The following is a 14,154-nucleotide window of genomic DNA, read 5'->3' on the forward strand; positions in this document are numbered from 1 at the left end:
TACTTTATTCTGCAATGAACTTGGCAACAACTACAACCCTACACACATGCAAGTTTACAAAAACGCAGTGAAAGTAATCCATACTTCTTCACTCAGGCTACCAAACTGAAACTTGTGATGTCATGAAATTTTGCGATTTTCATCAGCGAAGCGCGTGCTCATGTTTTCAAGCAGAAATGACTGGCGAACATGTTATTGGATTCTGGAACAGTTTTCCTTTTGCCCAATCCATGACCGAGTGCTGCAATATGCAACTACGCGTTGATTTGAATCAGTAATTTAATATCATATTCTTACTCCGAATCACATTAGCATTGAGTCACCTGAGATGCTTATCACTGAAAAACGCTTACCCGGCTAAAGAATTTAAAGGGAAGCAACCCCATCACCAAAACGAAAGTGAAAGTAGCTTTGGTAATGGGCCAGTACACCGGGAGTTACCTCCCATACGGGTGTATGCCACGTCACTTCCTCTAGGAACACGTGCCTATTATCATACGTCTTTTTCACCTCGGAGAGGACGGTTCACTTTTTGACGCTCTGTGGCTGACCTTGTGTGTTTGAGTGACACCCGCCGGCCACGTTACCCAGCTTGTCTGCTCGCCTTGCCTACAGTTTGGTGAGCTCGTTCCCGTTGTTGTTGGTTGTTTGCGCTGTTTCGTTACTGTACGTTGTCCGTTTTTTACGGACTTGTGTGTCAGTGACTTGCGTGTTTCGCCATTTTGTTGTGTGAGTTAGTTAGCTAACTCGTGTGACTTTGCTAGTAGCTCTGCGTGCCCTCTTTCTGTTTGGGCAAGTGTAGCTTTAGTATTTTGTTGACGCGTAAGCGTGTGTGTTTACTGTGTTTTCAGTCGTTTTGACTTTCGTTTCAGTAAATCTTTTTACTTTGCCACGTGTTGTTGACGTTTGTGTCAGTGTCTTGCGTGTCGCCATTTTGTTGTGTGAGTTAGTTTTCTAGCTCGTGTGACTTTGTTTGTAGCTCTCCGTGCCTCTGCTTGTGGGGCAAGTTTAGCTATAGTATTTTGTTAACGCATTAGTGCGTGTGTTTACTGAATTTTCCAGTCGTTTAGACTTATGTTTCAGTAAATTTTTTTCGCGTTGCCACGTGTTGTTGTCAACATGTCTGATTCAGACAAGCGCCGTGGCAAGTTGGACCCCAAGGGGAAAATTAAGGCTAAGTCTTCCTCTTCCAAAGCAACGTTACTTGTTACAGACCAAGAGCGTAACACTTTGTTGGCTGTACCAATTTCGGCGCCTAGCGCTGTTACTACTTCTGCTTCTTTTGCGGCGCCTAGCGCTACTGTTACTTCTGCACCTGTCTCTACTTCGGAGACTTCGTCTTCTTTGTTAGCACCTGGACAAGGTGCGTTGGTTTCCTCTCTGTTAAAGTCACTGGTTCCAGAAATCCGCAGCTTGGTGCAGGCAGAATTTCAGCGTTCCGTCGCCAGCAGTTCGGCGTTTCCGGCATCTGGCAGTGACGTCCGGGCATTGGCTTCCGTGTCTTTGTCCTCCACTTCCGGCTTGGAGCAGCGTCCTCCCTCTTCAGCGTCGGTTGGTAAGCAGAGCTGGTCCGATAGCCCTCGTGAGGCGCCTGGACGTTCTCCTTCGGGGGACAGCTCTTTCGCATCGGGTCACGACCGATACCTTGCTGATCTTTCATTTCCGGCGATAACCTACGAGGCCCCGGACTTGTTCGAACAGCGGCGGCAGTCGGTTTCGACTGCCGCATTTCCGGCACTTGCCGGAAGTGATGATCCGTCCGCTCCGGCACGCTACGGCGGTCGCGGCAGGATGGAGTATTCACTGACTTCCGGTCCTTCCGGATCGCGAAGTCAACCAGTGCAGTCTTCACTTCCGCATTTTGCGGTTCCGTTGACTACACTTCCGGTTTCGGCCGGAAACGCTTCTTCCTCTTCTGGTGGTTCCTTCCGGATACCAGATAGTGGATTACAGCGTGCGCCTTCCGGTTTTCAAGCGCCTAGGCTTGAGCAGGCATCACTCCACTCAGTCGGGGGAGTGACGTCAGCTCATCCAGCTCCGGTTTTTGCGGATGGTCGTCCTGCTTACCCTTTACCTTCACAGGGTTTTGGGCGGCAGGATGACGTTAGTGCTCAGGCTTTTCCGGTTTCCGGTTTGCCAGGGCATGCTTCTGCTTCCGGAACTGGTGACTTCGGTCATGGTTCCACGTGTGACTATTCTGATGCTCCATCAGTGGTCAGCGAGGAGTCGCGGGGCGTGTTTCCGTCGAAGCTCAAGTCTGTTCTTGACGTCGCGGCGGAAGTAACGTCTCGTTATTTTCCTGAAGGGGTGGTGGCTGCGGACTCTTCCGCATCATTCGTTCCTTCTGCCATGGCGGACTTCCGGCCGGCACAGGAGGATGTTTCTTCCTTCCGGTTCGCCGAGTCTCCGTCAGTGGCTTACCAACTTTCGCATTCACTGGTTCGTCCAGCACATGCGGGGAGTGGTATTCGGCCAGTGCCTGTTCCGTTACTGCTTCCTTTTGGTCCAGTTCCGGAATCAGCTCAGCAGTGGGTGGCTTCAGCTGCCCAAGCCTCTTCCTTCGTGCCTACGGCCAATAGGAAGCTTGGCATGCCCAATCAGAGCCAGAATTGGCTGGCGTCTTTTGCACTCCCTAGGGCTACCCTTCCGGTTTCCCGGGAATTGCTGCCTCTTCTGACTAAACCGATCAAGCGTGATTCGGTTTTGCCGGTTTCCGAGGCTTCCCTCCTCTCTGCTGAGGAGGTTGGACGTCGGCAGATCGAACTGTCCTCCATTGCGGAGACTCTCGTTCGGGCTCTGTCTCGGGCATTGACCGATTCGCTAGTTCCTTTCACTCTCAGTGAAGAACAGAATGCGGACGATGTCTCTGCGCTTTTGACCGCATTGGCCAAGGTCAATGAGGAACAATTGCGTCTTTCCTCCCTGCAGTACACCCAAGCGGTACTCTGCAGGAGGGATCTCTTCCTCTCGCAGTCCCAATTCACGGAGCTGGCTACTAGGGAGACCTTGAGAGTCTCCCCGGTCTCAGAGGAGTCTCTCTTCTGTCCGCTGGCACTGGATGCCAGACAGAAGGAGATTCAGTCAAACAAGGACAGTCAGTTCCTTGACTACACTCTGAAGGGGGTGAAACAGTCTCAGCCTTCTAAACAGAAGCAGGCTCAGACATCGTCTAACCCCAAGCCAGCTCAGAAGCGGCAGGCTTCGCCGGCCGCTCGTGGTGGGAAGAAGAGGACGGCATCGGGGAGGGGGCGTGGCGGCTCTGGAAGTAAGCCACACCCCCAATGAAGCGCTCCCGATCTCACCTCCCTCCCGCCCTCCACCTTGGTGATGGCGGGAGGCCCCTCCCGGGCACTTTCTCGTTGGATGTCGGTAGTAGACAGCCAATGGATTGTGGGAGTGGTGAGTTCGGGCTTCCGTCTACTCTGGCGGGAGGAAAAGGCGCCTCTTACCCGAGTGCCTCCGCGGTTCAAGCCCCCCTTCTCGCAGGAAGCACGTTCCGTCTTGCAGTCGGAAATTGCCTCCCTGGAGCAGAAGGGCGCGGTGGAGAGAGTTCGGGTCCACAGCTCCCTGGGATTTTACGGGCGTCTGGTCGCTGTTCCCAAAGCATCAGGAGGATGGCGTCCCGTGTTGGATTTATCTCTCCTCAATACTTTCTTGAGGGAGATAAAATTCAAGATGGAGACGCCAGCCTCTGTCCGAGACTCTCTCCGCCCAGGAGACTGGGTGACCTCGATCGATCTCACGGACGCATACTTTCACATTCTTATGCATCCGACCGACCAGAAATGGCTTCGTTTCCGGTGGGGAGATCAGATCTACCAGTTTCGCGCACTCCCTTTCGGGCTGTCTCTCGCACCGTGGATTTTCACCATGGTGGTGAGACAGGTCTGTGCACTGGTGAGGTCCCAGGGTATCCGTCTGCGGGCTTATCTGGACGACTGGCTCATCATGAACCAGTCCCAGAGCGGCTGTTCGCAGGATACCCTGACGGTTCTTCGAGAATCCAACTGGTTGGGGTTCTCGATCAACCGGGTAAAGTCGGAGCTGACCCCGTCACAGACATTCACTTATCTGGGGATGTCTTTCGACACAGTCGCTTGGACTGTCCAGCCTTCTCAGAGAAGGGTGGACAAGCTCCAAGCTCAGATTCGCTCCACTTTACCTCTCCTGATGGCTTCCATCCGCTCGCTCGCCTCCATCTTGGGGCAGATGGAGTCTATGGCTCTTCTGGTTTCACTGGGCCGGGTCCACAAATGTCCGCTTCAGTTCGCGCTGAAGCCGTTTGTGGACTCTCCTCTGGTGGACTGGGACGCCCTCATCCCTTTGCAGGGATGGTTCCGGTCTGCGACCCTTCCGTGGTTGCACACGGAGTGGGTCTGCAGAGGTGTTCCGATCGTCGTGCCCCTCCCCGACCTGGACCTCTTTACAGATGCGTCCAGGGAGGGTTGGGGGGCACATACAGATCTTCAGACTCCTCCCTTTCCGTTACTCAGCCGAGTAATCCGGAAAGCGGAGATGGAGGAGCCGGCCCTTCTTCTTCTGGTCGCTCCTCTGTGGCCGTCGCAGGTCTGGTTTCCAGATCTTCTTCGGCTTGCCCAAGGGCCCCCCATTCCTCTCGCACTCGTGCGAGGGGAACTAGTGCAGCCCCGAACAGGCATTCCACACGAGGAGCCCAGTCTTCTGAAGCTTCACGTGTGGAAGTTGTTCGGGACTCGCTGAAGCGCTCTGGGGCGTCGTCTTTGACTCTGGACTTGGTGGCTCGCTCGCATAGAGCGTCCACCTCTTCAGTTTATGCTTCCCACTGGAAGGCATGGACTGCCTGGTGTTCAGCTAGAGGGGTGAGTTCGGTGGCTCCGCGCTCTATTCAGGTCGCTAACCACCTCTCTTTCATGTCTTCACAGGGCGCCTCAGTCTCCTCGTTGAGGGTCCGGCGCTCCGCTATCTCGGCGACTCTTCAGCAGATTGGTCGTTCTGTTCGAGTCGGGGGCGTTATAGCTGCAGTCATTAAAGGGGCTGCTCTTAAGGAAGCTAAAGCTCGTTTGCCCGCTCCCAAGTGGGACTTGTTTTTAATCCTGGAATTCCTTCGTTCTGCGGATTTTGAGCCTTTAAGCGAGGCCAGTCTGTTCAATGTCACTCGCAAAGCGCTGTTTCTCCTTTTGTTGGCTACGGCCCGACGGGGTAGCGAGGTCCACGCCCTGTCGGGTCAGCCTGGAGATATCTCCTTTGAGCCGGACGGTTCCGCATCTTTGCGTTTCCGGCCTGTTTTCCTGGCCAAGAATCAGTCTCCGGGGCAGGCCTCTCCGCTGGTTAGAGTTAAGGCTCTGACCAGCGCGTTGGCCCCGGGTGACCCCGATTCGGTCAATTGCCCTGTGAGGGCACTTCGTCTGTACTTAGCCCGGACTCAGCCGATTCGGTCTAGTTCTCAGAAGTTGTTGTTTATCTCTCTCCTTACTAGGCGCGAGAAAGATTTGTCGAAGGTAACGTTGGCCCGGTGGGTGTCCTCGCTCATCAAGCAGGCTTATGAGTGGAGGCGCACAAAGAGGGGGGGGGTTATGCCCTCCTTGCCACTTGACTCGGCCCGAGCCCATGAGACGAGGGCGTGGGCATCCTCTCTGGCAGTTCTGCGCTCCAGACGTCTAGAGGAGGTGCTGACAACTGCGTATTGGCGTTCCGAAGATGTTTTCATAAACTTTTATCTTCGGGACGTCACAGCTCTTCGACAGGATGGCTCCAGAGGCCTTCCAGCGCTCATAGCAGCAGGCCAGTTCCTGTCCAGAACTTGATGGTGAGTTTTGATTCATTTCTAGCCCACCGCCTTGTTGATGTTATCTGCTAATGTGATTCGGAGTAAGAATATGATATTAAATGGAAAATTTCCTAAATAAATTATCATTTAATTAATATACTTACCCGAATCACATACTGTATTCCCTCCCACCTGCCCCGCTTATGGTTTTAAGATTTTTTAAAGCCGTATGATAATAGGCACGTGTTCCTAGAGGAAGTGACGTGGCATACACCCGTATGGGAGGTAACTCCCGGTGTACTGGCCCATTACCAAAGCTACTTTCACTTTCGTTTTGGTGATGGGGTTGCTTCCCTTTAAATTCTTTAGCCGGGTAAGCGTTTTTCAGTGATAAGCATCTCAGGTGACTCAATGCTAATGTGATTCGGGTAAGTATATTAATTAAATGATAATTTATTTAGGAAATTTTCCATTTGTCTGCAGAATCACATCATTGATGTAATAAGGTGTGTAGTGTCCTAAATTACTGGACTCCAACAGTATAGCTGTGTAGTTACGTCCCTTAAAGGACCATAACAGGCTCTTTTGAAGGTTAGATGAAACAGTTGGGGTTGATTTAATGATATAGGTAAGCATCTACAGATGCAAAAACCGATCAGTAAATCTCAGGTTTTGTGTTGTATCAGTCTAATTTTACACAAAATGCATGCTCAAAAAGCGCCCAAATTCGTCTGCTATGCGAGATTTATATTCCCCGCGGCGGCAAGCCCTTGGCTGTGTCGTCGGGTAGCCAGAAGCGAAAGTAGCAACGCTCGGTGTGCGTCTTTGCTGCAGCTGTGGATGCGCGCGTGCTCCCGACATCATGCCGAGAGTGTGCTGCTGCCGAATGTTCGGAGTTGCAAAAAAAAGACTCAGGCTTGAGTTTTTATTTGTTTCTATCCGACTGGGTAACAACTACAACGACGACGATAACACTGACAACAACTCGAAAAACAAGAACAACTACAATGTCAACAACAACTTTAGGCCAACAACAAAAAATAGTCTGTTTACAGTAACATAGGCACAAAAAATAGGGTCGGTAGGTCGGGATTTTTTTTAACAAACTTTTTCTCAAAAAAAAACATTTTAAAGTTATTTTGCCAAAAAACAAAGATTTTCTTTTTCCCTCCCCCAAATGCCAATACAAAGTAGGGTCGCGCGAAAAAAATAGGGTCGGTCGGGATACCGTAAACAGTCTCTTTTTGTTTGTTTTGTGCCTTACACTGAGGTGGAACACGATTGATTTGACAAGTTACAACCTTGATTTCATCTACGACGACAACATCAACTTAAATTCGAGAACATAATTATACGTCTTCAACAACATAGCCAACAACAAATCCGATTGAACTTCAAATTCAGTGCAAAACAAGCCAGTGACAAGACGTAAAAAGTTTGCGTGTTCGGAAATGGCGACCTGTGGATCTAGTAGAGATCAAAGCTTTTCTCTGCTTCTTGTTGCTAAACGAACTATTAGGAAAATCGTCCCATGACATGCACTGGTCCACAAATATACTTATTTAGATACCAGGATCAGGAAGTTGGATGGTAAACATGATGACCTGATCAAAGGAGTTTCACCAGGCATAGACTGGTTAGTTTCACAAAATTCCACGAACTAGCCAACACAACCCCTTTTCATTTTTTATTTGTATTTATGCTAAGAAAATAAATGATGCATGCAAACAAAAATATTTTAATGTTAAATATAACCCCATCACAACCACAGAGTTTCTTGCTTATTAGTGCATTTTCAACGAAGTTGTAAGTGTTGAAAGTTAGTGGGTGTTATTCTTACGTATAGGTAAGCAAAATAATGTGGCTACAGGGGAAGTAATGCTGGCTGGAATCTGGAGTGCTAAAGGTCCCCAACAGGCTATTTTTGGTGTCAAAAACGTGTTTATTTGCGTTTTGGCGTGACTTAGGTTAACCAGACATATGCATGCCGTAGGAAATTGTTTTCTCACCTTCCCTCACAGAGTTTAGTTTATTTCGGAATCGTTTAGGCCATAATCCAACGAATTTCGTGGCTGAAGTGAAGCGTTTTCGCGTTCCGATCTGGCGGCCATTGTATCTTGAACGTCCGCGAGAGTACGGAAGTGGTGAATTCTGGGTAAAATTTTCGATGACGTCAGAAGCCGTATTCATAGAAGCAACTTTAGCTGCTGAATCTTGCAGTTTTCAGCCTGGGAGTTAAAATCAAGGGTCTGACTATGAGCACCCCGTGATTTGTAATCATTTATTTTACAAATCACGTTAATGTTCCCGATATCTTCTTGTCATCCCAAAAGTCAAGGCACAAAAACAAAATCCCTTGACTTTTGGGGTAGCGTGACTCCGTTGATTTTGTTTTCTTTCTCCATATCATTACTAGATTGTCCCGTCGCTGGGAAATTCAGATCACTTCCTCCAAGTGGAAAGCTAGCAGCAACAGAGTCGTGATACCCCAAAGTCAAGGGAGATCTATGGGATTTTTCTTCCTTGTCTTTATTGTCTCATCGCTGGGAAATTTGGGTCGCTTCCTTCGAGTGAAAAGCTAGAAACAAGTCGCGCTACCCGAAAGTCTGTGAATCTATTAGATTTTTTTTTCTCCATTTCTTTATTCAGGGTCCCCACTGGTTTTTAGAAACAAAATTCCATGACTTTTCCATGACTTTTCCATGACTTTCCATGAGCCTCAATAACATTTTCCATGACTAGATCCACAGGTCGCCATTTCCGAACACGCAAACTTTTTACGTCTTGTCACTGCCAGTTTTGACACTGGCTTGCCTTGCACTGAATTTGAGTCAGTTTCTACGCAGTGTCTCTTCGACAAGCAAGTCAAGCATTTGCTACGCAGTCAGATTATCGTTAATGGTTGCTGGTCCTGTCATTTCACTTAACTGGACCAGCCACTGTTTGTATCCATCTGCACTTTCGTAAATTCCGTTTCGTAACCGTCCCTGTCACTTGACGAACTGTCATTTTTTTCACCGTGATACACAGTTCATTGCGAAGATCTTCCTCGGTAATTCGTTCCAATTCCGCATACTTTTTGTTGTCAAGAAACAACTCGAAAGAAAGTTTCAAACTCATCATCCTCCATCTTGCTTGTCGAAGCGCTAAAGTACTTTATTGATGCAAAAACAAAAGCAGAAAACTTCGACGAAACCGACTCAAATGCAACGCAGACGAGATAACGGAAGGAAGTGAGCCTCGCTGTGGCTCAAGTGCCGTTAAAAATACCGTTATTCTCGTATGCAAATACGAACGAGAAGTTGGTCATACGAACAAGCCTTGTGCTGGCGACGCAAATCGCCGCTGGCTGGCAAAGGGGGGGGAATGGCTGGGCGACGAAAATCGCCGCTGGCGTGCTAAAGGTTAAAATAAATATAAAAATTTTCAAAACGAGTCAAAAGTTAACTCACTACGATTTTGCATCAGTTTCAACACACTGCCCCAGCTCTTTGCGTCTGCAAAGGGTTGTATGTTCTGCACCTTGCATATGGGAAACGGTATGGAAACAAAACTTTGCTCATATGAGACTAAGTACATGTAGTATCGTTATCGATATGTGTACTTACGTTTGACCCCTGTGTGTTTATTGCAAACATTCACCACTGAGTAGTTATGGGGCTGGATAAGCAAAACAAAAGGTAGGTGTAGGTAAATAATTTAATAATCAACTCGTTACCTCAATCGTTTAAGGAGGAAGAACAATATCACATTGATGCCGGTGGCATCAAGCAAAACGTCCATATCATGCCGGATCATTGACTGACCTCGACATGGACCTAGCAAAGTAAAACTATGTGATCCTCCAAATTACGACCCCTCAACATAATGACCGAATTTGACTAACATTTTTGACTCACATGCGAGTCTATGTACTCACCCGAGTCGTCCGTCCGTCCGTCCGGCCGGCCGGCCGTCCGGCCGTCCGGAAAACTTTAACGTTGGATATTTCTTGGACACTATTCAGTCTATCAGTACCAAATTTGGCAAGATGGTGTATGATGATAAGGCCCCAAAAAACATACATAGCATCTTGACCTTGCTTCAAGGTCAAGGTCGCAGGGGCCATAAATGTTGCCTAAAAAACAGCTATTTTTCACATTTTTCCCATTTTCTCTGAAGTTTTTGAGATTCAATACCTCACCTCTATATGATATATAGGGCAAAGTGAGCCCCATCTTTTGATACCAGTTTGGTTTACCTTGCTTCAAGGTCAAGGTCACAGGAGCTCTTCAAAGTTGGATTGTATACATATTTTGAAGTGACCTTGACCCTGAACTATGGAAGATAACTGTTTCAAACTTAAAAATTATGTGGGGCACATGTTATGCTTTCATCATGAGACACATTTGGTCACATATGATCAAGGTCAAGGTCACTTTGACCCTTATGAAATGTGACCAAAATAAGGTAGTGAACCACTAAAAGTGACCATATCTCATGGTAGAAAGAGCCAATAAGCACCATTGTACTTCCTATGTCTTGAATTAACAGCTTTGTGTTGCATGACCTTGGATGACCTTGACCTTGGGTCAAGGTCACATGTATTTTGGTAGGAAAAATGTGTAAAGCATGTGAGTCGTATGGGCTTTTTTAAGTTGTTAAGAGGTACCACTGTATTGCATTGTTATTATCTTACTGGAGAGATGATTTTCAACCTTATTAATTGCAGTTATCCAGTGAGTGAACTCTTTGATAACTTTATAGAAATTTCAACTTTTTGCTTGCTTATTTGTTTGAGTGTGTGATCGTGGTTATTTTTGACATGCCTGCGTAAGTTGTAGGAATGAGCAGTGTCTGTATTTTTGTGGAAAAAAACCCAATGTGTAGGTTTTTGAAGCTAGTCTTTAAATTTCACTCTTTGAATATCCAAATGACCTCCAGAGTCAATAAAAGCCTGTTTGACCATCAAAGTTCTAGGTTATGACAGGAAAAGATGAAAATAGCTTAGAGTTTGTATATTTAGATGTTAGCTGCATGATGCTACAGCTAATTAGTATTGATCTTATATCAGCACCATTAGCACTGTTTGTACGCAGATGATACGTCAGCATCTTTAGTTCTGTTGATCCACAGATGAAACCACCCCAGACTCCAGTGGGCGGAGCTGTGTCAGTCCACTGAGGGCAACCCCTTTGGCATTCAACACACACAGACAGACGAACAGACTTCAATTCCTTGCTTCAAGGTCTCTGCCGAATGGTGTGTGGAGTGTGCGAGCGAAAGAGTGTGAGTAGTGGCCAGCCTGTGCAGTGTTGCAGCCTGCCCGCCTGATCCTGATTGGTGCGTCCCCGTGATGGTGTCATGGCAACATAGTGCTGTTGCACTAAAAAAAAAAAAAAAGCCAGCCACATGAGAGAGGGCGGGGAGAAGGAACAGAGTGGACTTTTCAGCAATACTGCAGAATATATTTACTACAGTTTCTTGCCCTATATTTCCCTCGTGGCTGACAGCCCGTAACTGTGCTCAACTTTCATGTTGACACAAGGGCCCCAGCGTATTCCATTACCAGAATGAACTGTTGAGAACCTGCTTTGTTGAGAGCTCTGGGGCAAGTTGTGAGAGAGAACACGTCATCCACAGTGGCGAAACAGTGCAAGCTCAACAAAAACAGTGTCCTACCAGATACAGACTGGAGTATTCTTTGTACACCAACAACGGTCTGGAGGTTGGTGTTGACCATGGTATCCAGCATCTCATCTTTGTGACCCCGAAAAGCTGTGATGAAGAAGAGAATAATTTGTGAAAACTGCTAAATGTATACTGACAGTCCAGCTGGACTGCAGTGTATCAAGTCAAGTCTTTCCCTCCATAATGCTCTATTTGTCTCACTGTCGCTGTCAGATAATAGCTACTTTACTACGGTTGGTGCGTATGTGTAGATGGCTCTGCAGCTCCGTTTTGTTTGAACTAATATTGCTTTCTCTGACAAATGCAGTTTCTTTTTTTTGTCTCCCTCTTTCTGGCAAGCCTGCAGATATTTTTGTGATAGCAAGGTACCTTTTTGATGCAAGGTTTAGAGAGAATAGACAAAACTTTTTTCAAGATTCTTATTCCATCAGGTGTTCATTTGCTTGCGTTCATAGGTCTCCTGTCTCCTTTTTCACTTTCTTGTGTTCACGTGTACAAGGCATTTGTCAGTAGATTTTGGCCTCGAGAAGCAAAATAAAATTTCTTTGTAAGCATGACTTGTGTTATTTGAAATTATCCTACAGCATGGTTTGCATACATGTACATTGAGAGAAAAAAAATCAGAATCAGAGCTTTTTGTTAATTCTTTTTTATTTTAACCTGGCAAAATGTTGATTTCATAATGCATTTTCAAAACACAGCAATTGTCTTTCAGTTATTAAGCAGTATTAAACTATTATGCTGTGCAGCACCAACCATCCTGGTTGTTGTGTTTAACCCCGAGAAAGGGACAGTGTGTCAGCTTAAAAGATGTCTTCCTTCCTGTGTACAACACCATAGATCCTTTTACAGCTGCCAATTCTAACAGTTTAATGTGGAATTTCCCCATTGCATTACCAGTCCTGAGTTTCCAGATTACTGCAGCTATTTCCAAAAGTTCTAGCATAATTGTAAAATTAGCATGATTTTTCAAGTTCCTATTTAATGTTTTAAAGTATACTTGTGAATCACTGATTGGATATTTTCTGGGTCAAATAACTGGCTCATGATTCACCAGATTGACTCATTTCACTTTTATTTTCCCCCTGGATCCCCCTAGCCGGTTAGGCCCTTTATGTCATCGCCAAGGTACCTTGACACCCAGACCCTTATTCAATGTAAAAGACTGGACAGATCTGTGGTGGTATACATCATATACGCAGGAAGGAAGGTGCCTTTAAGCACATTTTCCCAGCAGTGATGACCAGTTGTGTCTCACGACTGTCAAAAATGTTTGCATGGAGGTGTTGTGCTGCACCTTTTTCCTCCTCTTTGCTCTAACTTTTTTCCCACCCTTAGAGCAGTCTTTAAAAACAAATTTAAAAAATGGCTATTTTTACAATGCTTTGTAATTTTCAGAGCATGTTCATTTATCCACAGGAGGCACATGTTCTCAGCATCATAAACCAAGTCGTATATTCGGCCATATTGTATTCTGCCAATTAGTTTGACAAGTATACCAGTGGATTACGGTATACGCCAGCTCAGCATATGAAGACAAAAATGACCATCACACAAGTGCCAAGCTATCTTTATGTAACTGCTCTTTATCTGGGTGGTGAGACACCACCACCACCCCCTTGCTGAAAATAAGAGCATCTTCAATGACTGTACAAAGGAAACGAGGAGGGAGCAATGTGGGTCCCAGTGTTTATCGGTGACTTTCCACCAGACTTTTGGTAAGTTGTGACGGGAGTCGTGGAGCAACAATGGTGCTGTGACCTCGACTATGCTGATCTGCCCTGGCTGGGGAGATTGAACGGTGTGTGAAAGTATGTGTGGAAGTGTCTTCCCTTCATGAAAGACTGGACTCAACACAACACAGTAACTACACATGTGGACAGGACAGTGCGCAGTGAATTTAGTGTGATCCGGTGTTAAGGATTATTATGATGATGATGAAAGATTATGCTGCTATTGTATACAATCGTCTTGGACGGTCATCACACTAATTCACCATCACTTGCCCTGTTCTCAATCCATTGAATTGGAAATAAAAAGCAGTTGGTTATACAATTACAAGCTCAAATTTCTCTTTTGTTCTGTTTGATGATTGGTTGTTGAATGAGGACAAACCAGTTTTTAAACAGTGGATCCTACACTAAGTAAGTATGTCTGCAGTTGATTGAGCGCTTCTGTGACTACATAATTATGTGTTAGCGTGCATGCATGTATGTGTGTGTCTGTTGTAAGTCTTTTAGTCTGTATGTGTGAGTATATGAGCGTGGAGTCAATGTGAGTGTGTACCTTTTAGCCTAGAACTGGTTTCTGTGTATATATATATAATATCAGGCTCCTAAATGGCTGCTCCAACTTTCATGAAAATTGCGGAGTTTGTTTCATAGAGTACTTCAGAAAAAATTTGCACGCAGGTGCCAGAATTTTGAGCTTGTCGGTATTTGTGTGTGTGCAAAGTTTAAACAAGACAAGTGCTATAGTTATAGACATAATTATGTACTTGAGGTGACAATATAATAAATTGGTTGGGAAGAAAGACGGGGTAAGGTATTTAAGCGATGTTTGGTCAAGGCCAAGCCACATTAAATCAGCCTTCTCCTTATGAACATCATTTTTGAGTAACATGGGACAGACAGTAGAGAGTAAGGGTACCATGAAGCATAGACCAAATAGCCTGGACCGCCAACTCGTCACATGACCCTTCGAGGTTACGACGCTCGACTTTCAGGGGCGCTTAGCGT

General features: G+C 46.4%; 1 protein-coding gene across 3 annotated transcripts in view; it reads left to right on the plus strand.

Moving 5' to 3' along the window:
- The window catches only part of LOC138958669 (importin subunit beta-1-like), a 32,890-nt gene extending 19,406 nt beyond the window's left edge, over window positions 1–13,484 (plus strand). For 2 of the 3 annotated variants that reach the window (XM_070329894.1, XM_070329895.1), the window contains exon 24: window positions 10,846–13,484. In XM_070329894.1, the coding sequence (XP_070185995.1) occupies window positions 10,846–10,909 (64 nt within the window). In that variant the 3' untranslated portion in view covers window positions 10,910–13,484. The remainder of the gene's footprint in view (window positions 1–10,845) is intronic. The other variant, XM_070329896.1, reaches the window with a different exon arrangement.
- The last annotated feature ends 670 nt before the right edge of the window (window positions 13,485–14,154 follow it).

The sequence above is a fragment of the Littorina saxatilis genome, linkage group LG2 (genome assembly GCF_037325665.1).
Source record: "Littorina saxatilis isolate snail1 linkage group LG2, US_GU_Lsax_2.0, whole genome shotgun sequence".
Taxonomy (NCBI): Eukaryota; Metazoa; Mollusca; class Gastropoda; order Littorinimorpha; family Littorinidae; genus Littorina; species Littorina saxatilis.